The sequence below is a fragment of the Arachis stenosperma genome, chromosome 10 (genome assembly GCF_014773155.1).
Source record: "Arachis stenosperma cultivar V10309 chromosome 10, arast.V10309.gnm1.PFL2, whole genome shotgun sequence".
NCBI lineage: Eukaryota > Viridiplantae > Streptophyta > Magnoliopsida > Fabales > Fabaceae > Arachis > Arachis stenosperma.
The window spans coordinates 107,187,799-107,210,939 of record NC_080386.1 but is presented as its reverse complement, the minus strand read 5'-3'; the positions used below and the strand labels follow the sequence as shown (position 1 = coordinate 107,210,939).

The 23,141-nt window shown below is 34.6% G+C and overlaps 2 protein-coding genes and 1 non-coding gene across 3 annotated transcripts; all 3 read left to right on the top strand.

The window, feature by feature from the left end:
* Positions 1–6,147: 6,147 nt before the first annotated feature.
* LOC130955780 (callose synthase 5-like) lies at positions 6,148–18,190 on the top strand. Its single transcript, XM_057882740.1, has 39 exons — positions 6,148–6,337; positions 6,437–6,537; positions 7,753–7,874; positions 7,975–8,182; positions 8,264–8,485; positions 8,618–8,709; positions 8,813–8,942; positions 9,071–9,285; positions 9,400–9,475; positions 9,584–9,709; positions 9,802–9,916; positions 10,108–10,451; positions 10,619–10,671; positions 10,757–10,817; positions 10,948–11,029; positions 11,129–11,178; positions 11,382–11,468; positions 11,712–11,834; positions 11,917–12,011; positions 12,090–12,174; positions 12,275–12,435; positions 12,709–12,832; positions 12,953–13,047; positions 13,155–13,272; positions 13,387–13,538; positions 13,645–13,754; positions 13,840–13,965; positions 14,059–14,127; positions 14,481–14,670; positions 14,772–14,883; positions 14,967–15,086; positions 15,159–15,274; positions 15,367–15,450; positions 15,570–15,682; positions 15,788–16,017; positions 16,105–16,899; positions 17,027–17,077; positions 17,167–17,352; positions 17,571–18,190. The coding sequence occupies exons 1-39, from the start codon at positions 6,148–6,150 to the stop codon at positions 17,799–17,801; spliced, it is 5,760 nt and encodes a 1,919-aa protein (XP_057738723.1). The 3' UTR covers positions 17,802–18,190.
* Positions 14,056–14,136, top strand: LOC130959328 (small nucleolar RNA J33). Its single transcript, XR_009078419.1, has one exon. It is a non-coding gene; the product is annotated as a small nucleolar RNA J33 (small nucleolar RNA).
* Positions 18,191–19,116: 926 nt separating the features above from the next.
* On the top strand, positions 19,117–21,842 carry LOC130954175 (BTB/POZ domain-containing protein At2g13690-like). The gene is made up of 2 exons (XM_057880911.1): positions 19,117–20,233; positions 20,518–21,842. Exons 1-2 carry the CDS (start codon positions 19,529–19,531, stop codon positions 21,457–21,459), a joined length of 1,647 nt encoding a protein of 548 aa, XP_057736894.1. The 5' UTR covers positions 19,117–19,528; the 3' UTR covers positions 21,460–21,842.
* Positions 21,843–23,141: the final 1,299 nt, after the last annotated feature.

Here is a 23,141-nt window from a genome sequence, read left to right as displayed (position 1 = left end):
GATCATACAAAGATTTAGTTCAAGACAAACCTTAGGTGAATGAATTTCAATTCCTTGACAATTCAATCTTTTCTAACCCAACCAACTGTCAATTTCTTGATCAATCAATTGTGTTAAAAGATTAGGTTCAAATTCTGATTTATAAGCTACACAATCCCTAAGAACCAAGAAATAATTCGATTATATGTTGCATATCACATTAAATCGAGAGAATTGAAGAATTGTGAGAAAAGGGGTTTCAAGATTTGATTCCAAGTATTTAACTTTTCCAAGATTCAAAGAAATTCAATGTAGATTAGAGTTATTTTCCAATATACTCAATCCGTAGGATGAAGAACGAAACCAAATCTTAAACAGAAATTAATTGATAAGGATTTAAAAGGATAGATAAATGGGGTTTCCTACTAGACATCTAAGATACTTGTTCTTAGCAACCTAGGTCACTAGAAAGGATTTCCTACTAGACCTTTAAAGAACTTGTCCTTGACAACCTAGATCAGAGGGATGAAAATTAAATCACTCAATTTTCTCCATGCAACAAGCGAAGCAAATCACTCACCTCACCTAATCACACTAAAAAAATGTGCATAAAGCACTAAAGAAATTTTATTCATCAAAAATTATCCTAAATGGTCTCACCAGAGGTGTTTAAATAGGCTACTAACAAACTAACTAAAAGATAAGATAAGATAACTTAATTTAAATCTCCTAAAGATAAGATAACAAATTTAAATCAGATTTGATCTTATTGGATTAGATCAGATTTGATTTAAATTTTAAAATCCTAAAGATATGATAACTAATTTAAATCAGATTTGATCTTATTAGATTAGATCAGATTTGATCTAAATTTAAAATCCCTAACAATACTACTAAGAAAATTAGAAGTAATTCAAATCTTCTAACAAACTCTGACAGCAAAACAAATTTAAAATAAATTACTAAAATTTCAAAAATTAATAAAAATTATGCCTCCCATTGAATTTGAAAAGCTTTATTGGGCTTCTTGTTGTCTTGTCAAAGCCCAACGGGCCTTATGAATTGTTGCTCTTTCAGAACCACTATTTTTGAGACGGACTCTTGGTCTTCTTGATGTCCAAGATTGGCATGACATAATTCTTTTAGAATTCCGATCCTTGAATATGACAAGATTATCATTCCATCCCTTAGCTCTAAGATGACGAAAATGTCCTCCTGACCACGTATCATTCTCTCCCTCTTCAAAAAGATTCGTTCTCGAATCTTGAATGAGATGCTCTTCGTCCTTCCAAGGAATCCAAACTCAATCTTCGGGTTCAAATACCATTGTTTGATGGCTCTTCTCTATCCACTGAATTGTAGCTATGTCCCTCATGTGTGCAAGTTCAATCTTTCCAACCATCTTTTTACCATCTTGTCCAAATTGTACAATTTGTCTTTCTTCCCTTTCATCCATATTAATGCCTCCATAATTGACCAGTGAATCTACAAAGCTTGGAAGAGTTGATATAAAAGCACTAGAAATTTTATGATTAGATGTATGAGAAACTAAGGACTCTGTGGAATTCAATGATACTAATGCACTCTTGTCTAAGCTAGAATTTTCTAGATCTCTCTCACAAGTGTGTTTACTGCTTTCAGTTTCTTTTTCGCTCATTGACTCCTCTCGCTCAATATTCTCATCTTTTCTCTCAAAACTCTCACTTTCAAATAAACATGGATTCTTTTCACTCAAGTACTCACTCTCTTTTTCAATTTCTTTTCTCTCATATTTTTCAAATTGCTCACATCCCAAGGACTCAGTTGAGAAATTCTGCACGTTTGAATCTTCCAAGAATACATCACCATCTACAGCATACTCAACAGATTCTTCCATCTCTGACTTTGAAGAAGAATAAAAGATAGGTGTAGAAGAAATCCTCTTCTTATGGGGATCTATCATTTATTGCACCTGCTCCCAGTCAATGGCCAATTTGACCAAATCCTCCATGGTTGCGTAACGGTAATGTTGGACGTTATCTGCAAGTTCTTCACGTAATTCAAACAAAAATTTACCTCAGGACTCCTTTTGATATTAGCCTTGTCCATCAAATATAAAAACTCCTTGTGGTACTCCATCACTGATTGTGAACCTTGTTGCAACTTACAAAATCTTCCAAAAAATTCATTGTGGTAAGATGATGGTACAGCTGGATTCCTCATGTGGTATGATGATGGCACAAACTGGCTCCTCATGATTTTCTTCATCTTCTCCCAGCTGTAAATTGGGCTCTTTCCGTACCGTCTTCTAGATCTTCCTAATTCAGTCCACCATATACAGGCAGCATCGGAAAAATTGGCTTGTACCAATTGAACCTTCTTTTCCTCTGAAAGGATGTAATTTGCAAAAATCGATTCTACCTTCCTTTCCCATCTAAAATACGCTTCAGGATCATTCCTCTCTTTGAATGTAGGGATTTGAAACTGAGAACACTTTTTCGCATATGAGCTTCCTTCATCATCACTATCGTAATACGCAATCATTTTTTTTTTTGCAAGTCTTTTTGTTTTTTTGGTTTTTTTTTTGGGACTCTATTGTGAATTTGCAAAAATTAAAGAGAAAAAAAAGAGATTAAACAAGACCCATATAACGTGTAGATAAATAAGAATTTATCTATAATCTATAACTGATACCAGATGATAAGGATTTAATAGGATAGATAAATGTGGTTTCCTACTAGACCTCTAAGATACCTATTCTTAGCAACCTAGGTCAGCAGAAAGGATTCCCTACTAGACCTTCAAAGAACTTGTTCTTGACAACCTAGATCAGAGGGATGAAAATTGAATCACTCAATTTTCTCTATGCAACAAGCGAAGCAAATCACTCACCTCACTTAATCACACTAAAAAACGTGCAAAAAGCACTAAAAAATTTTTATTCATCAAAATTTATCCCAAATGGTCTCACCAGAGGTGTTTAAATAGACTCCTAACAAACTAACTAAAAGATAAGATAAGATAACTTAATTTAAATCTCCTAAAGATAAGATAACTAATTTAAATCAAATTTGATCTTATTGGATTATATCAGATTTGATTTAAATTTTAAAATCCTAAAGATATGATAACTAATTTAAATCAGATTTGATCTTATTAGATTATATCAGATTTGATCTAAATTTAAAATCCCTAACAATACTACTAAAAAAATCAGAAGTGATTCAAATCTTCTAACAAACTCTGACAGCAAAATAAATTGAAAATAAATTACTAAAAATTTGAAAATTAATAAAAATTATGCCTTCCATTGAATTTGAAAAGCTTTATTGAGCTTCTTGTTGTCTTGTCATAGCCCAATGGCCTTATGAATTGTTGCCCTTTTAGCACCACTATTTTTGAGACGGACTCTTGATCTTCTTGATGTTCAAGACTGGCATGACACAATTCTTCTAGAATTCAGAACCTTGAATATGACAAGATTATCATTCCATCCCTTAGCTCTAAGATGACGAAAATGTCCTCCTGACCACGTATCATCAATCCATTACTCAAGAGTAGAAGAACAAATAGTATTAATCCATTAAAGTAAACAGAACTCCTAACCTTAACATTGGAGGTTTAATGACTCATGGTGCAGAGAAAATCTTAAAGTGTAAAAGTGTGTAAAACTAAAACGTGTCAAAGCGGAGAAGAGAGAAGAGCTTGCAGGGCAAATTTTTTCTCATTTTATATCAAATCCTAATTGATAAAAAAAAAATAAAACTAACTAACCCTAATCATATCTTTTCTATTTGTTTATTTGATTAAAGAATCAAATCCATTGCCTTTCGTATGATTGTTGATGTGCATGGGGACCACTCCAGGTTTCACTCCCGGCGCTAAATGGGTCTTTGCTTTTTCAGGATAAGAAGGGGTAGAGAAAATGTCTCGAGCCAATGTTCGAGTACCAGGTGCTACGACACTAAAGTAACCCATGCCATACTCCAAGAAAAAGCTCAAACGACCTTCAACAAAAGGGTACCTATACCCGAAACTGACACCGGTGGGTAGGTAGAGAATACCTAGGGACGCGAGACAACTCTCTCTAAGGAACTTGGCAAAATAGCCCTGTAATTTCGGGAGAAGGGGTGCCCCCTCACAAAGGAGGTCGTAGTGACCAGGCGGGTGATGTGGCGTTTAGCGCACCTATCCAAAAAATATTGCACACAAATCCAGGGGCTCGGCGCTGAACGCCGAGTTGTGGCGTTTAGTGCCACCTATCTTGCAAGGCCACACACACTTTCCAAAGACCCGGCGCTAAACGTTGGTGATGTGGCGTTTAGCGCCGCCTATCCAGAGAAGAATGGAAAGTTCGTGTGACCGGCGCTAAGCGTCAGTGATGTGGCATTTAGCGCTACCTTTTCAGAAGGGGATAGTGAGCTTCTTCTTTAAACAGTTTTCCACGTCTTTTCATCCAAATACTACCTATAAATAATGTAATGCAACAACGATTTAAAGAAGTATCTAATAGAGTGTAAATCACTTAAATCTTTTAAAAAATCAACTAGTCACCATATAAATCATGTAGAAAAGCTATGAATGATACTCAGGCATTTGGTACTTAACAAATAACCCATTGACACATCATCATCGTTAAGTGACACATAAATAGATTCCATCAAATTTTAATACTAGAGATAACAGAAAGACCACCATGTCTCACGACTACTGAAAATAAAAACAAAGTGGTACTTTTTTTTTGACAAGGTTCAGCTTATCCTTCCAAAAAATGGATAGAAATTAAGTTGAGATTTTACTCCAATCATAACTGATCCTTTCTTTATTTAGCAACTATATCAGCTCTTTAAACCTCTATACAATTATACCTTATCATTATTATTATCTCATATACCGTTATCAACACTAACACTATTAATGTTATCATTTTCTTATGTTGTAATTTTTTGTGTGATGCTATTTTTTTAAAAGATTTATATACTGCAATTATTATTTCTTCTTTGCAACATTACTTTCTGTAATAATCTTTTTTTATTTAACTATTATTAGTAAAAGAATTTTTTAAAAATAAATTTATTAATAATTTGTAAAGATTCAATAAAAATACTGAAAGTCAAAATATCCTCTTTTTTTGGGACAAAAATCGACTTATAATTTAAAAAATGATTAGAAGCCAAGGTCTTTACTCTCATCTTTATATGAAACATCTCTATATAAATAACTACTATAATTCATTTTAAAATTAAATGTGCATTATTGTTTGGCTATTCACATGAAGATAAATAGAATTATCTTACGTAAAAGAACTAAAAATACAAGTTCAATAACTAACAGTTATCATGTGACAGTTTTACCGAAAAGTGGGTTTATTTATAGAAACGATTACTTGCAATATGACAAGAAAATCAACCAGCCCGATTCGATTCAAATAATGAATCACTTTTCAAAAACAAATCAATTTTTGTATGAACCGTAATATCAGTAAACCTACAATTTTGATGAGTTGTTTTCTACTTTTTAAAGTCTTTCTACGTTACATGGTATTACTGAAAGCAGCTCCTTAATCTTAGTCGCTTATTAATATTTTTGAGGTGTCATGCAACAACATATATAACAACACATTATTACCGCCATAACCGTAGAAGAGCTTCGTAGTTGTCAAGTTCGTTTCACGCAAGCTAAGCATTATATTTGTATATTTTTGGCGCTTCTCCTCCGAAAACTCTGCTCTTCCAATCATTACTACTCTTTGACGCTCTTACAGCTAGTCATCACTCTCCCCCATGATGCCACGTGTCACATCTCTCTCTGTGTCTGTGCTTCTGTCCCTCTATTTTTCTTCTTTATTCTTCACAGTTCACACCATAATAATAATAATACCTTAATAGAAGCGTGCAGCGGGGAACACCTCTTCAGCGTCTCTTCTGAAAACTCGAAATCCATTTGCTCTTCTTTTTTTACTCTCTTTTTGGAGTGTTTCATCCCTGAACTCATAATAGGTGCCTACATTATTTAATTTGTTCTTAATTATAATGATCTTAGTTAATTAATATAAGTACGTGCATGCATGCAAGAAGGTAATTAACGGTTAGGCTTTGATATGATGATGAATATTACTGATTTTGATGATGCAGGGGGGAGACTAAGAGGTGAAATTAGAAAGAGGGAGGGGTGAGGAGGTCGACAGAGATGTCGAATCTCGAGCCGGCGGCTCCGCAGACGCTGGTACGGCGGCCGTCGAGGAGCGCAGCCATGACAACGTTCTCGACGGAGGTGTTTGACGATGATGTCGTAGTGCCGTCGTCACTGGCCTCCATCGCGCCCATCCTACGTGTCGCCAATGAAATCGAAAGCGAGCGCCCTAGGGTTGCTTATCTATGTGCGTTAATAACCTTCGACTTAATTAATTACAGATAAATCATAATTACCGTTGGTGGAATTCAAAATTAAAATTGGTTGTTAATTTTTTGTTATGAAGGTCGATTCTATGCGTTTGAGAAGGCACACAGGTTGGATCAGAGCTCCAGCGGGCGTGGTGTGAGGCAGTTTAAGACGCTGTTACTTCAACGTTTGGAGAGGGTACGTACGTGTTTTTAAAGTTTAAATTTTAGGATATTTTTGGATGTTATTAAACTAAAATAAAAATTTTAATTAATTTTTTCATAAAAATTTAGTGTATTTGGTAAATTTTTAAGTAAAATTAAAATTATTAGAAAAAATACATTTTTTTAAAAAATTACAATTCTCATATGTTTATTTTTTTATTTTAGAAAAATATATTTTAATATAATAAATAAATAATACTTTTATATTATTATATTTAAAAATAAGTAATAGATAAAAATTATTTTTATATAAAATATTCAAATGTTAAATTATTTTTATTTTTTTTATTTTTTTATAAGAAAAAACCACTTAATTTTTTTTTTAAAGTGCACACAAATAAACTTTTAATATATAAAGCATTTTATATGAATATGATCATCTAAGTAGATTCGTGTATTTAGATAATTTTTTAACTAATAAATTTTAAAATTAGTTATGTTTATTAATATAATAATATACCGTTAGTTATTTGTATAAATTAATTTTTTTAGTTTGGATAAATAACATGAGTGGTAATAATAATATACAGGGACGGAAGTATATGAAATATTAGAAGGGATAAAAAATATGTATATAATAAAATAAAATTAAAATAAAATTTACAAAAAAAGATTAAATTAAAATTTATATATAATTTACATGTAATATGTTACTATGTAGCTCTACCCTAATAATACAATTAGAGATGGAGAAGCTAAATACAAAAGAAATGCCAAAGTTGAATAAAATATTAAATTTTTATTATTTTATCAAATGTTTCATATATATATAAAATTTACATTCGTATTAAACAGAATTTGTATACATAAATTGATAAAAAATATACATTATTATTAATATAATTTTGCACGCCTTGATTTCTCATAATAGTTATGTTTTAATTTACTATTTATATATTATGTACAGTTACATAATTAGTAAATATTATTTTTAGTCAATAATAATTTATAATATTTTGTATATAAAAATATATAATTTATATTCATATTTTTTAAAATTTTTATACATATAAATTAATATAATTAATTCGTATATTTTTTAAAATTTATATACATAAATTAATAAAATTTATCTATTAAAAATAATTTAATAATTATATTAGTTAAATAATGACTAAAAATATTAAAAATGGTTGAGTTTCTCGTTATATTTGTATGGAAGTGAAAATATGCGCATGCATGTGTGTAGGACAATGCGACAAGTCTTGCCTCCCGAGTTAAGAAGACAGATGCAAGGGAAATCCAGGCCTATTATCAACAATACTATGAGCACTATGTTAGAGCTCTTGACCAAGGAGAACAAGCTGACAGGTCCATGCACACCCTTAATTTATTATATGTTATTAACCTTTTCACTAAACTAACTGGTTGGTCTCCTTTGAACTGAAAATTAAACTCTTTGTTGTTGCAGAGCACAGCTTGGTAAAGCATACCAAACTGCAGGGGTACTCTTTGAAGTGCTTTGTGCAGTTAACAAGACTGAGAAAGTTGAAGAAGTTGCTCCTGAGATTATTGCAGCAGCTAGAGATGTCCAAGAAAAGACGGAGATTTATGCCCCTTTCAACATTCTTCCATTGGATTCTGCTGGGGCTTCTCAGCAAATTATGCAGCTGGAAGAGGTATCCATATGCGCACCATGTGTTTGATGTTTTGTTTATTTGTAAATATTGTGCTGATTTGTTCCTTGGTGGTGTTGGTAGATTAAGGCAGCAGTTTCTGCTCTGTGGAACACCCGGGGGTTGAACTGGCCAAGTACGTTCGAGCAACACAGGCAGAGAAGTGGGGATTTGGACTTGCTTGATTGGCTTAGAGCCATGTTTGGCTTCCAGAAGGACAATGTCAGGAACCAAAGAGAGCACTTGATTCTGCTTCTTGCTAACTCTCATATAAGGCTCAATCCAAAACCTGAGCCTCTCAACAAGGCACCTACCCTCTCCTTTATTTGAAAAACAAATAAATAACAACTAATTAAACTTGGTTATTATTTATTATACTCTATTTTCACTTACATCAGGTTGACACACACTTTTGTTTTTGTTGAACAATTATTACAGCTGGATGACCGGGCTGTTGACGAAAAGATGAATGAACTCTTTAAGAATTACAAGAATTGGTGCAAGTTTTTAGGAAGAAAACATAGTTTACGGTGACATACATATAAATATAACAGATCTGTTTTTCTTTTTTCGTTTTTTCCCCGACAAAATTAACTTTGCATAAAAATGTTCTTGTCTTGTTATTTGACACAGACTCCCCCAGCAAGGTCAGCAAGAGATACAGCAGAGAAAGCTACTATATATGGGGTTATATCTTCTCATATGGGGTGAAGCTTCCAATCTTCGTTTCATGCCAGAGTGCCTATGCTATATATTTCACAATGTGAGTACACATTTTTATATTTTTTTTCTCTTCAGTCTTTACACTACTACTGTCTGAGTTTTCAAATAATTTTAGAAGCTACAAGTAATGTTCTACAAAGTACTAACAGAATCCAACAATAATATCAGATGGCCTATGAACTTAACGGTCTATTGGCCGGAAATGTTAGCATTGTCACGGGTGAAAATATCAAACCTTCCTATGGTGGTGAGGATGAGTCATTCCTTCGCAAAGTTGTAACTCCCATATACCGAGTTATTGAAAATGAAGCACAGCGGGGTAAAAATGGAACTGCACCCCACTCATCATGGTGCAACTATGATGATCTAAATGAGTATTTCTGGTAGCACATTTAGCTTTATTTTTCTTATTTCATTTTGTAGTTAATAGTTTCTTTTCTTTTCTTTTTTGGCTTTAACTTTGGGATAATTGCATTATTCTATATATATACATTCAGGTCACCTGATTGTTTTTCGCTTGGATGGCCCATGCGTGATGATGGTGATTTTTTCAAGTCCACATTTGTGTCACAGGTATATCTCATTGATATTAATTTCCATATATTAATATGGAAGCAAATGTAAAATACGTAGTTTCGGTTCAATTCTAATATTGAAATTCCATGCATATTTATATATCAGGGAAGACACGGTGCTCGTAAGAAAGCTGGGAAAACGGGCAAATCAAATTTTGTTGAGAGCCGTTCATTCTGGCACATCTTTCGCAGTTTTGATCGTCTCTGGACATTCTATATAATGGCATTGCAGGTATGTATATATAGAGAACGGAAATGCGCTTATTACAAAGTAGATATTTTTCTCTTAAGGCCTAAAACACTTGGTTCTTATTCTTGTTACAGGTTATGATTATTATTTCGTGGAACAATACTCAATTGAACGAACTCTTTCAAAAACCACTCTTATTCAAACTCTCTAGTATATTCATCACAGCAGCCATACTACGCTTACTACAAGGTATGAAGCGCTACCTTCATGCAAATTAATTAAACTTCACATGACACTATCAGAAGAATTAATTAATTAATTAATTAATTAGCAAGAAGTCTTACTTGAACAAAGCTACTATTATTTTCCATGCAAATATATATCATATATCTATCATCTCACATCAAATGTTCCTCCTTGCTTCATTTGTTTTGTCTTAGGTATCTTGGACTTGGTTCTGAACTTTCCTGGGTATCATCGTTGGAGATTCACTAATGTACTACGGCTTTTACTGAAAATAATTGTTAGCATACTTTGGGTCATAATTCTTCCACTGTTGTATATTGGTTCCTTCGAGAATAATAATAATGTCCCAGAGTTTATCACGAAGATACTTTCGTTCTTGGGTGATACAAAGGGCCTTCCACAATTGTATTTATTGGCAGTTGCAGTGTACTTGCTTCCCAATGCATTGACAGTATTTCTCTTCTTCTTCCCAATGCTCAGGCGTTGGATTGAAAACTCAGACTGGCGTATTGTAAGATTCTTCATGTGGTGGGCTCAGGTAGGAAACTACTATTTTCATTCACATTTAAAAAATATGAAGATTACAAGGGACTATTATATGTGTGGCCTAAAAATAATTATATGAACATTTTATTGAACAACTTGTGATCTTTGGGTATAGCGCCTGCATTAATTATTTTCTGAGTGATTCTTCAACCTGTGCAGCCAAGAATCTATGTTGGAAGAGGAATGCATGAGAGTCAATTTTCTCTCTTTAGGTGAGCTTTTCAGGACACCATCTTATTCCAGTTTTCCACTAGAAATTTATCTCACCATTGAACTAATTTTGGTTTTGATTTTTAGGTACACATTCTTTTGGCTGCTTCTTTTGGCTTCCAAAGTGGCATTTAGCTATTTCATCCAGGTAATTTTTATAGATTTACATGTGATTTTTTTATTATTAGTATTATTTTTTAAGAGTAGCGGTGTACTCACCTTTTATGTTCGCTAATTCATTCTCGCTCTTTTAAACTATGTGACTTTTGCCACTTCAGATTAAACCTCTAGTGGAGCCAACTAAGGAGATAATGAGGATTCGCCATGTTGATTATGCTTGGCATGAGTTTTTCCCTAATGGTATACTTTCTTCTTTTTAATGTTTTTGCTATAATTAGTTCATCTGAGATCTATTGGTCTAGTCTAATACATATATATATATTTTTGCTAAATGTGCAGTTACACATAACTATGGTGCAGTCATTGCACTCTGGTCACCTGTAGTGCTGGTGTGTATCCTATACTTTTCTGGTTACGTTAATGAAATATTTAAAACTCATAAAAATCGATGTCTTAAAGTTTTAGAGAATAACCAATTCTTTTTTTATTTAATAATTAGGAGGATGTTTAAGAAAATCAATTAAGAAGATAAATCATTATTCTCATTATTCACGTCATGGCAACATCTCAGTTCACATTTATGAATATACAGGTCTATTTCATGGACACTCAAATTTGGTATGCCATTTTCTCAACTTTGTCTGGTGGTGTTGTTGGAGCCTTTGATCGTTTAGGAGAGGTAATTATCACTTTAACTTTATTTCTAGCTAGCTTCCTAGATGTGGAAAGAATTTCATATTAAACTACTTTATTTATTTTCTTCATTTTTGTGCATACAAAAGATTGAACTTATTTTATCAAGAAATTTGTATTATCCATTTTGGTGCATGAAGTACTGAATCATGATTATGCATGCTTATTGTTCAAATTTAAAGGTCTTCAAGGTGTAAAAAACTCAAATTTCCATTTCCATTTTCTGCAGATTCGAACTTTGACCATGCTAAGATCACGGTTTCAGTCATTGCCCGGCGCATTTAACGCATTCTTGGTCCCTACTGACAAAAACCAGAAGAGGAGATTCTCTTTGTCAAAGCGTTTTGCTGAGGTTTCTATCATTTTCATTGGCAACTAACTACATGAAACTAATGTAATCATTTATGTTCACTTATGTTTCCATTCTTTTACAGGTTACTCCCAGTAGAAGGGTTGAAGCTGCTAAATTTGCTCAATTATGGAATGAAATTATCTGTAGTTTCCGTGAGGAAGATATCATAAGTGATAGGCAAGCCCTTAGAACCAAACTCTAGCTATTTGCAAAATCACTTATTGGGGTCTAACCTCTCAGTTCACATCACTGCAGGGAGATGGATCTTTTGATGGTTCCTTACTCATTAGACCCTAGCTTGAAAATAATTCAATGGCCACCATTTTTGCTTGCAAGCAAGGTCAGTGGGATTTTCTTTTAATTCATTATTCATTTACATTTTTTGGGAAGGTTTACGTGTTACTATTTCCTCTAATTAATTCCATGTTATACCTTTGTAGATTGCTGTAGCACTAGATATGGCAGCTCAATTTCATGGAAAGGACTCTGATCTTTGGAAGCGCATTTGTCATGATGAATATATGAAATGTGCTGTCATTGAATGCTATGAAGCTTTTAAGAATGTTCTAAATACTTTGGTGGTTGGTGACCTTGAGAAAAGGTAACTTTTTGAATCTTATCTATTGACCTTTTTGGTTATTTATTAGTTGACCTTTGGCCATTTATGTTTACGTTTCATGATATCAGATATGATATCCCCCACGTTATTTTAGGAATTACTTGCTTGATCAAATTTTAGGTTGAACCACAGTAATTCAAAATTTGACATAAGCTTCTTTTGTTGTTATTCTTGATTAACCTAGAATTGAAGCTATAGAAATTTCATAAGCATCAAATTTTTGAAAGTACATCTGAATTCATTATGATGACACAGGACGATCTCCGTGATCTTCAAGGAAGTTGAGAACAGCATCTCCAAGAATACCCTTCTTACAAATTTCCGAATGGCATTTTTGCCCAACCTTTGTAAGAAATTTGTTGAGCTTGTTGAAATTTTGGTAAGTCATTCATAGGAAAACCAATCTTTTTAGTATCTTCACTTTATTTTAGTCTTAATTCTTAATTTCATCTCTGTAGCTATATTTTTTGGAAACTTACACATTCCTTTATGGTTACAGAAAGATGCAGATCCTTCGAAGCGAGGAACAGTGGTAGTCTTATTGCAAGATATTTTAGAAGTATTTACCCGTGATATGATGGTGAATGACATTAGGTTGGTTGACACTTAATTGCTACTCTAAACTTGGAATGTAGTTATACTTGCACCACTTTCACTAAAAAGTAACAATGCTTGCTTTTGCATGGTGTAATTTTCATCAGTGAGTTAGCAGAACTTAATCATAGTAGCAAGGACACTGGAAGGCAACTTTTTGCTGGTACTGATGCAAGACCGGCCGTGTACTTCCCTCCTGTGCTTACAGCACAATGGGAGGAACAGGTAATTAATTAGTGATACTATCATAAAATCAGAGGAAAATTACTCTCTCATAGGTTATATTTTGACTAAGAGATGCTTCTATAACTCATGAGTCACGAACCGTTGTTGTTTCAGATTAGACGCCTGCATTTACTTTTGACAGTGAAGGAGTCTGCTATGGAGGTCCCAACAAACCTTGAGGCACGCAGAAGGATTACATTCTTCACCAATTCATTGTTCATGGATATGCCGCGTGCTCCAAGGGTTCGCAAAATGCTCTCATTCAGGTTTGTGATGCTTATTTCTTGTGCAACAGCCCATGGCGCTGTTGTATTTCTGAAGTTGTACAGTGCCTTCGTATGTATTAAAGAACATTTTGGTTTTTCTTTGTAGTGTCATGACTCCATACTATAGTGAAGAGACTGTCTATTCCAAGAATGACCTTGAGGTTGAAAATGAGGATGGTGTGTCAATCATATATTACCTGCAAAAGATCTACCCTGGTAGGAATAGCTTACTCTATACAATTAGTTTGATTTCATTTTTTTTTTCTAAAGAGGAAAGATTGCCTAAGAAGTGTATTTATAGATGAATGGAACAACTTCATGGAGCGACTTGATTGCAAGAAAGATAGCGAGGTCTGGGAGAAAGAGGAGAATGTGTTGCAATTACGTCATTGGGCCTCGTTAAGAGGACAAACTCTTTGCCGGACAGGTATATATACAAGGGTGTCCCTCCCTTTTCCTTCCCATATGCAAGGTTTGATCAACTAATAATTTTTCTTCTTGTTCCTATAAATTAATGCAGTTAGGGGAATGATGTACTACAGGCGAGCTCTTAAGCTCCAAGCTTTTCTTGATATGGCTAATGAAAGGGGTAAGAATGGATACTCTTTTAATTTTTATATAGCCATGAATAGAGTTAAACACTACAGCCATCTTTCATCCACATTTTCATACATTTTTGTAGAGACAAAAAGCTTTGTTTAGCAGTCCTCAACTATTGACCAAGTTTAACCCCATAAAGAAGTATTGCCCATACATTTGAAAAGACTAGACATTAGTAACATTTATTTATACAAAACTATACTATATATGACAGCAAATATAAACTTCTGCATCAAAATATTTCTTGTTATTATTAAGATACCAGTCTTCAACAATATTATTGGCAAGGCAGTTAGTTATGTGCTAAGATGATTGTTTAAGTTTTTTGCTACTTGTGGACAGAGATACTCAATGGCTATAAGGCTGTTACTGTTCCATCCGAGGAAGATAAGAAGAGTAAGAGATCTCTGTATGCCAGTATCGAAGCTGTTGCTGACATGAAATTCACATATGTCGCCACGTGTCAGATCTATGGTAATCAGAAGCGCAGCGGAGACCGCCGGGCAACAGACATATTGAATTTGATGGTTAAGTATGTCATTGTTCTCCAACTGATAAATTCGAAGTTAGTCCATTTGGAATTTTTATTTCACTTAATTTAAGAAAATTACATACGGTTCTTAATTTTTGTAGCAATCCTTCCCTTCGTGTGGCTTATATTGATGAAGTTGAAGAAAGAGAAGCCGGAAAAGTACAGAAGGTTTATTATTCTGTGCTAGTCAAAGCTGTGGACAACCATGACCAGGTAAATTCTCTTATATAATAATACCTTTAGTAATTTACTTATGCTTGGTTAACTTCATTAGGACTTATGTTTTTATTATACAGGAAATATATAGAATAAAATTGCCAGGTCCACCCAAGATAGGAGAAGGAAAACCTGAAAATCAAAATCATGCTATCATTTTCACTAGAGGGGAAGCTCTTCAGACAATTGACATGAACCAGGTATATATAGCATTATATTATGTAACCTTTGAAGCTATATAATAAAATTCACACTGGACATATTCTTTCTAGGATAATTACTTGGAAGAAGCTTTGAAAATGCGTAACCTTCTAGAAGAATTTAATGAGGATCATGGCGTTCGTCGACCTACTATACTAGGTGTTCGTGAGCATATCTTCACTGGCAGGTAGGAAGAATTATTTTCCATGTATACTGTTGGTGACCACTGCATCAAGTTATAATTTCTATATTATATAAAATTTTGTCTCTTGTGTGCAGTGTTTCTTCCTTGGCTTGGTTTATGTCAAATCAAGAAACAAGTTTTGTCACTATTGGCCAAAGAGTTCTTGCAAGACCCCTAAAGTAAGTAGAACTCATCCAAACATGAGACAATAATTTACTTTAAAAGGGAAATGAATGCAAAATATGTAGACCCTCAAATAAATGTTTCTTTTCTTTCCATTTTCCTTGTCCAATTGCAGGGTTCGGTTCCACTATGGTCATCCTGATGTTTTTGATAGAATTTTCCATATCACCCGTGGAGGTATCAGCAAGGCTTCTCGTGTAATAAATCTTAGTGAAGACATTTTTGCTGGTAAAATTCTTGTAACATGTTTCTTAGCACTATATATAGTAATTTTTTACTTTTATATTCCTTCCTCTATGCTGCATCACATGCATGTCTTTTACCTGAAAACAGGATTCAACTCCACACTAAGGCGTGGAAACATTACTCATCATGAATACATCCAAGTTGGAAAGGGTAGAGATGTTGGTCTCAATCAAATCTCACTCTTTGAAGCAAAGGTGGCCTGTGGTAATGGAGAACAGACACTTAGCAGGGATGTCTACAGGCTGGGGCATCGTTTCGACTTTTTCCGCATGCTATCATTCTATTTCACATCTATTGGATTTTACTTCAGCTCAATGGTAATGGTCATTTCATCCAGAAGAAAGAAAAATTTTTTTGGTCCCGTATGCATATGACATTAAATTATTTCTTGTATTCATTCACAGGTTGTGGCCCTCACTGTTTATGCATTCTTGTATGGCAAACTTTACCTGTCATTGAGTGGACTTGAGGCTGCAATAGTTAAGTTGGCAAATAGAAGGGGAGATGAGGCACTGAGGGCAATAATGGCTTCACAATCCCTTGTTCAAATAGGGCTATTAATGACTTTGCCCATGATCATGGAAATAGGACTTGAGAGAGGTTTCAGATCCGCTATGGGAGAGATGATAATAATGCAGTTGCAGCTAGCACCCGTTTTCTTCACTTTCTCTCTTGGAACCAAGTTGCACTACTACGGACGCACCCTTCTTCACGGAGGTGCAAAGTACAGAGCAACTGGTCGTGGCTTCGTTGTTCGCCACGAGAAGTTTGCTGAGAATTACAGGCTGTACTCTAGGAGTCACTTTGTGAAAGGGATTGAGCTTTTAATATTGCTCATAGTTTACAGGGCTTATGGTTCAGCAGCAATTGGTGGAGCTTACGCTTTCCTTTCATGGTCAATGTGGTTCTTGGTTTGTTCTTGGCTGTTTGCTCCTTTCCTTTTTAATCCATCTGGATTTGAGTGGCAGAAGATAGTTGAAGACTGGGATGACTGGAAGAAATGGATAAGTAGCCGAGGTGGCATTGGTGTTCCTGGAAATAAAAGCTGGGAATCATGGTGGGATGAGGAACAAGAGCATTTGCAATACACTGGGTTCATGGGAAGGTTTTGGGAGTGTTTCCTAGCCCTGCGTTTCTTTGTCTATCAATATGGCATTGTGTATCAGCTCCATATATCAAGAGGCGACAAGAGCATTGTGGTAATTATTCTAAGTACCTTTTATTTTGCATTTTCATGCATGTACTGGCACAAAATAGTATACTTCACTCTGGTAATTGGTAGTGCCTGAAATATGTTAACTTGTTCATATGCAATTTTCCTTGCAGGTTTATGGTCTGTCCTGGCTTGTCATAGTAGCTATCATGATCACCTTGAAGGTCAGTATCACCATTTTGAAAGATTAGCAGCGTTTTTCTTTCCTTTATCTTAATACTGATATCATTTACTGGTGGCATGGAAACTGCAGATTGTGTCCTTGGGTAGCAAGAAGTTCAGCGCGGACTTCCAATTGATGTTCCGTCTTCTCAAATTCTTCCTATTTGTTGGAACCGTTGTCGCCTTTACCTTAATGTTTGTCCTGCTAGGTCTCACCGTTACTGACATATTTGCCAGCCTCTTAGCCTTTTTTCCAACAGGCTGGGCTCTTGTACAGGTACTCTTTTAGAACTCACGCAACTAGATACAACCCTCTTACAATGTTTCTGTCTTGTCTTTGTCCCCATTATCTTAATATCTCTGTATTTTTGTCATGAGATACCAAATACATTCTTAGAGTGAAAATGTGAATATGCTTGGTATACAATACAAAGTCTAAACCATTTTTTGTTCCCTTATGATCCATGTACTTAGAATGCATCTTAACATGTGCAGATAGCACAAGCATGCAAGCCTATTGTGAAGGCCATAAGAATGTGGAGTTCTGTCAAAGCTTTAGCAAAAGGCTACGAATATCTGATGGGAGTTATTATCTTTGCACCTGTTGCTGTATTGGCATGGTTCCCTTTTGTATCAGAATTTCAAACTAGGCTTCTCTTCAACCAAGCTTTCAGTAGAGGGCTTCAAATCCAGCGTATTTTATCTGGCGGTAAGAAGAATAAGTAAAGAATCATCCAAACACCTTTGTGGCAAATTGTTGCTGACAGAATATGAGATAAGAGTACATGCAAATTGGGAAATCAAAGCAAATTTACATGATCAAAGAGCACATGCTGCGGTTAGATTATTGTATTGTAGAAATGGCCAGTTGAGTCATGGTTTTTGGAGGGGGAGTTCAGCCAGCATTTGTTCATAAATTATTTTATTGCAAAAGAATTATATCTTGATTCTAAAGTATCATAAAATTTCACCTTCAATTCTTCATTCTTGTTATTCTTTTTAATTTTAGGAAAGGAAGAATTGAATGTGAACTTTTGTATGTACCCTATTGATTCTGTACTCTAATATTCCTAATTGTGACTCTTCAGCTTTTAGAGTCAGAAGGGCAAGTTTTATTTGTGGGGTGTTTGTAACTCAATGAAAAATGAGAATTCTCCAAAAGTTTGTTGACCAAATCTTCATGATAATATTAGCTTATAGCAATTTTTTTATTGAATAATAGCATATAATTAATTAGTGGTAAATAATACCTTGAAAATTACTTATAAATTTTTTTATATCATAACTCTATTATTACTGCAAGCAAACCATGTATCAATTAACCTGTTTTTGCAAATATAGTTGGATTGAACCTTTACCCGTAAAAGGGGGAGGAAAACACAAACAGGCTTTATTTAACTTATATTGTTCAAAAGAGTCAATTAGCAAACCCCCAAATATATATATATATATATATATATATATATATATACAAGAAAATTATACTAAAACAACATCTCATTGGTCTCGAGAGGATAATAAGACACTTAAAATGTATCATAACATAATAATAAGTAAAGTATTATTTGTTTAAAGTAAACCAATAGCTTTCATACAGTACGATACTCGATAATAAATTAAAAAGTAGAATTATTAGTTAAGTTAAAATTGAATAAAAAGTTAAAAACACTTGCTGAAGAAGCACCGCAAGAATCTCATCATCGCATTCGCATCATTTAACTTTGCGGGTCTGTGCGTAACAAACAGACAATAGGGGTGAAGCAACTAAACAGAAGAAAATAAAACATTGAACGTAAAGAAAAGCAAAATCTTATCTATCCCTTTAATGGAATGAATGATTGGATTGGAGTCCGAAAGGAGATTATGCCATCCCTGACCAACAAGCAACAAACAAGGCAAAAAAGCATAAATACATTAATTGATTTTTTTTATATTTATATTTATATAATATAACAAAACAATTCCCCAAAACGATGCTATTGATGGGGCCACCTCAGTAATAGAGTAGTACTACTTTTCATCATTCATCATCATCTGTCCCTCACTTCGGTCGCTCTTTTCTTTTCCTCCTTAAATTCCAAACTAACATTACAACTCATACAAACAGAATCACAAAACTCCCTAAGCCTAAAACACACCACTAAACCAGATTAATTAAAAGGTCACAGCTTGCAGATGCTAAGCACTATTTCCTCAATTTCTTCACCGGAACACAAAAACAACCAAACAAAACCCATAAAATAAAAAACACAATTCCCAAGAAAGTAAGTAAATAACACCCGTTCCAAGGAAAGAAAATAACAACTATAACATTTAACAGAGCATGACCATGATATGATGCTCCTGCTCCTCACTCTTCAGCTCCAAACATAAAAAACAGAGCACCCACTTTACCCATTCAGTCACAACTCTTCAATTTTCGACCTTTATCGGTTTTTTGAAACCCCATTTCGATGGAACGTTCGTATCGCCGGCGCCGGCGAACATGGTGCTGCTCCTTTGCCGTTCCGCCGTCGAGCCCCGACAACTTCTATTCTTCAACCCATTACTCGAAACCGCGTCAGGGGAAGTCTGAAACCTTCTCAAAACCGAATCTTTCGGTCCCAAGCTCGCCCCAGAGCACCAAATCCGGGTCCAGAATGGCGGGTCGGATCGACCCTCGGAGGATCTTGTCCCCCGGCAGAGTATCCCCCATTGACTCCGATCCCGCCGCCGTCGATTCCGCCGCTCCCGTCCCCTCTCCGGCCATCGATTCCGAGCCCAAGTTGCGATCTCGGAGCTTCCGGGCACCGACACCGCCTCCGCTGCCTCCTGCGGTGGTGGAAGAGGAGGGTTCTGGCAGCGGAGGAACTAAAGACGGTGTTTTTGACGTGAGGATGTGTTTGAGAGGGAAGGATGGTGGGTGTATGGTTTTGGAGCTGAATTCGGTAGTTCTGTACGCGAATTCCGAGGTTTTTGCTGGTTTGATAAGTGATTACAAGAAGGGTTCAGGTTCAACTTCAAATGGTAGTGGCTGTAGCAGCAAAATGTGCAGGATTGAGGTTCCTGAGGTTGATAACTTGGGGTTGTTCAGAGAAACCATTGAGCTCATGTTCGAGGATGATGTTACCAAAAGGCTCGCTAAGATTGGTGTTTTTCGATCCATCGACGTTTTGGAGGTACCTGAGTAGTTGTTACTTTCTTTTCCTTTAGTAAAATATTTTATCTTCATTTCTGTGTATGTTTTGTTGATGATTTAATTTGCAGCTAGTATATGGTAGGTATGGTTTTTTGAGTGTTTTGGGAATAAGCTGGTTTAGTATTGTGTGGCATGAAATTAAAAGGAAGAAAAATGGAGAACTGGAACTTGCATTTGAACATTTTGATTTTTCTAAGAAAACAATCTTGGTTGTGTTTGAATAATTGCATTTGTCTTACATGGTTGTTATGATTGTGTTTATAGGTGGCTGCTGGTATCAAGTTCACAAGGGGTGTATTATCCTGTTTGAAGTACCTCGAGGCTGTTCCTTGGACTGAAGAGGAAGAAGAGAAATTGAGGAGCTTGTTCACGAGATTCAAGTTCGATGATACGACAACCAGGGACATCCTAGGTAGATTCTACTTGAATGATTCAGCAGATTCACAGCCAAATGTAGCAATGCAACTCGTTTGGTCTATCACCGGTTCTGCAGATGCCAATGCAAGGAACGAACTTAAGTCACTAGTAAAGGGTCTACTAAGTAAAAGCTCAGTCTATGAGAAGAACCATGTTGACCTCAGCAAGGAGGATCTATATTCTGTTTGCCACTCGTGTCTCGCTTCTCTCGTTAGCCTATTTGAGGGGAAACCCGATGACAACCGTCATGAACAATCATTGCCGATGAAAGATATGAACAAGCCTTTGATCGAACGTGTTGCAAGACAGGTTGATAACATCAACTGGTTGCTGGAAATCATGTTTGATGGGCAAATGGCGGAAGACTTTGTTGATATATGGGCCAATCAGCAGCAGCTACTTAAATTGCATGATGATGCCTCTCCCATGGTAAGATACGAACTGAGTCGAGTGTCGGCAACATTGTTTGTCGCCATCGGCACCAGAAAACTACAATGTCGGTTGGAAGCTAGGTGGGGGCTTCTTCAGGCGTGGTTCAAACCAATGCTGTTGGACTTTGGGTGGCTGCAGAGATGCAAAAAGGGGCTTGATATGAAGGCATTGGAAGAGGCAGTGGGTCAGGCACTTCTTACTTTGCCTCTCAAGCAACAACACATGCTGTTTATGGAATGGTTTCGGTATTTCTCAAAGCATGGTACTGAGTGTCCAAATCTAAGTAAGGCATTCCAGATATGGTGGCGCAGATCATTTTTAAGGGGCTCTGAGACTCATGAAATTGAATCAAGGTAAAGAAAAAAAGAATACTGATGCTTGTGATGTTTACTTCTGTCTACTCTGTAAAGAGTTGCAATTAGGTGAGAAATTCTAAGCTATGTACACTGAATAAAGTAGATGAACTCCATATGAATATGATCATTGTATTAGTTGATTGATGCCTAAATAGTATCGAATTTTCTAGGAGGTTTTTGTATTATTTTTAATTTAATTTATTAATATTTTCTTAATGGCCTAGGTCCTAATGAGGCCTCCAAGAAATCCTCATAAAAAAAGAAAACACGTTGCTGTACCTTAGAAAGGTCTATTCTTGTAGCACATCTGTTGCCATGGTCATGCTATTCTCGTTTGTTTAACTTTGTACAAAGTGATGAACATCTATTTTTATCTGTCTTATATGCTAATTCTCTTGTGATTTTATTTTGGTGCCGAAATTGTGGAATTTATTTTTAAGGTAGGTATCAAATATTTTAAAATTATTTGTTTTTATATTTTTAAATTAAATATGGACTTTTAAGCTTTTTTAGTAAATTAAACACTAGACTTTAAACACCATAGCAATTAATATATATAAAGGAAATACTCTTTTTTTTTTTCTACAAACGCTCTGATTTATATTATTCTATTGATATTTTTTTGTTATAATTTTTCGAATTTTATTTTTTATAGATTTTTCACTTTCTTTTATTATCTTTCTTTGTCTTATAATTTATACTAGTATTTTCTCTTAATTAATAATAAATTTAATATCATTATTTGATTATTTTTTAGCCAAAAAAATTGTTTTATTGTTTATTTGTCTTTCATTCTATTATAATATATTATTTTGTTTTTATATTTTATTTTATGAATCAACAACTTATATGTTAAATAATTAAATTTTTATAAATCGTTATTTGAAATAGAATTATAAGTGAAGTCATTTCATATTAAATGATGTTAAGAGAAATTACTGAAAACATATTTAAATTAATTTTATGTATAATAATTTTATATTTTGTAACTTAGTGTAAGTGATGTCAGGGGTGTACCTCGCCCAGCTTGAAAGTCCTGTCAGACCCGAATACTTTAGGGGGTTAATTTAATGTGATTTTATTGGGTTTAAGGTCGGATAAGAGTCTCAAAAATAGGTTCGATTATTATTTAGAGTCGGGTCCGGATTAATGCGAAACCGGCTTCACCCAGCTTGTTGTGCACTTTAAGAAGATTAAAAAAGGTATATATGTTTTAAATTAATTCCAATATTATGTTATATTGTTTATAAGCTTATTTTTTATTTTTAATCACACTTAATTGAATTAAAAAATAGATCAAAGAATCACGAAATTAGAATTTATGGACAAATTCAAGTTCAAATATAGATATTAACTTCTTGGTAATAAGTATATTTTTTTTTCTTCTTTATAAATAAGTGTATTATAATTTTTTGACATAAAGTTTATCAAAACCCGAACTTCACCGATTTAGACCTGGTTCTAGTGTGGCCCGAAAGTAGTATGCTTTCACCGGGTTTAGGACTGGGTAAAGGTCTCAAAAAATAGACTCGATTATTATTTAAGGTCGAATTCGAGTCAAGACAAACCCGGCTTTACCCGAGCCATATACACCCTAGGTGATGTATTGTAACATCCTACCATACAGAGCTTTATGCCTAAGACGTAAATCAAAGGTGGTGAGGCGCTACAACCTCTAAAAAT

Coding starts and splice junctions, on each gene's coding strand:
- LOC130955780 (XM_057882740.1), top strand. CDS start 6,148: ATGTCGAATCTCGAGCCGGCGGCTCCGCAGACGCTGGTACGGCGGCCG. Junction 9,917..10,107: donor CATACTACGCTTACTACAAG/GTATGAAGCGCT, acceptor GTTTTGTCTTAG/GTATCTTGGACTTGGTTCTG. Junction 17,353..17,570: donor CAGGCTGGGCTCTTGTACAG/GTACTCTTTTAG, acceptor TAACATGTGCAG/ATAGCACAAGCATGCAAGCC.
- LOC130954175 (XM_057880911.1), top strand. CDS start 19,529: ATGGAACGTTCGTATCGCCGGCGCCGGCGAACATGGTGCTGCTCCTTT. Junction 20,234..20,517: donor GATCCATCGACGTTTTGGAG/GTACCTGAGTAG, acceptor TTGTGTTTATAG/GTGGCTGCTGGTATCAAGTT.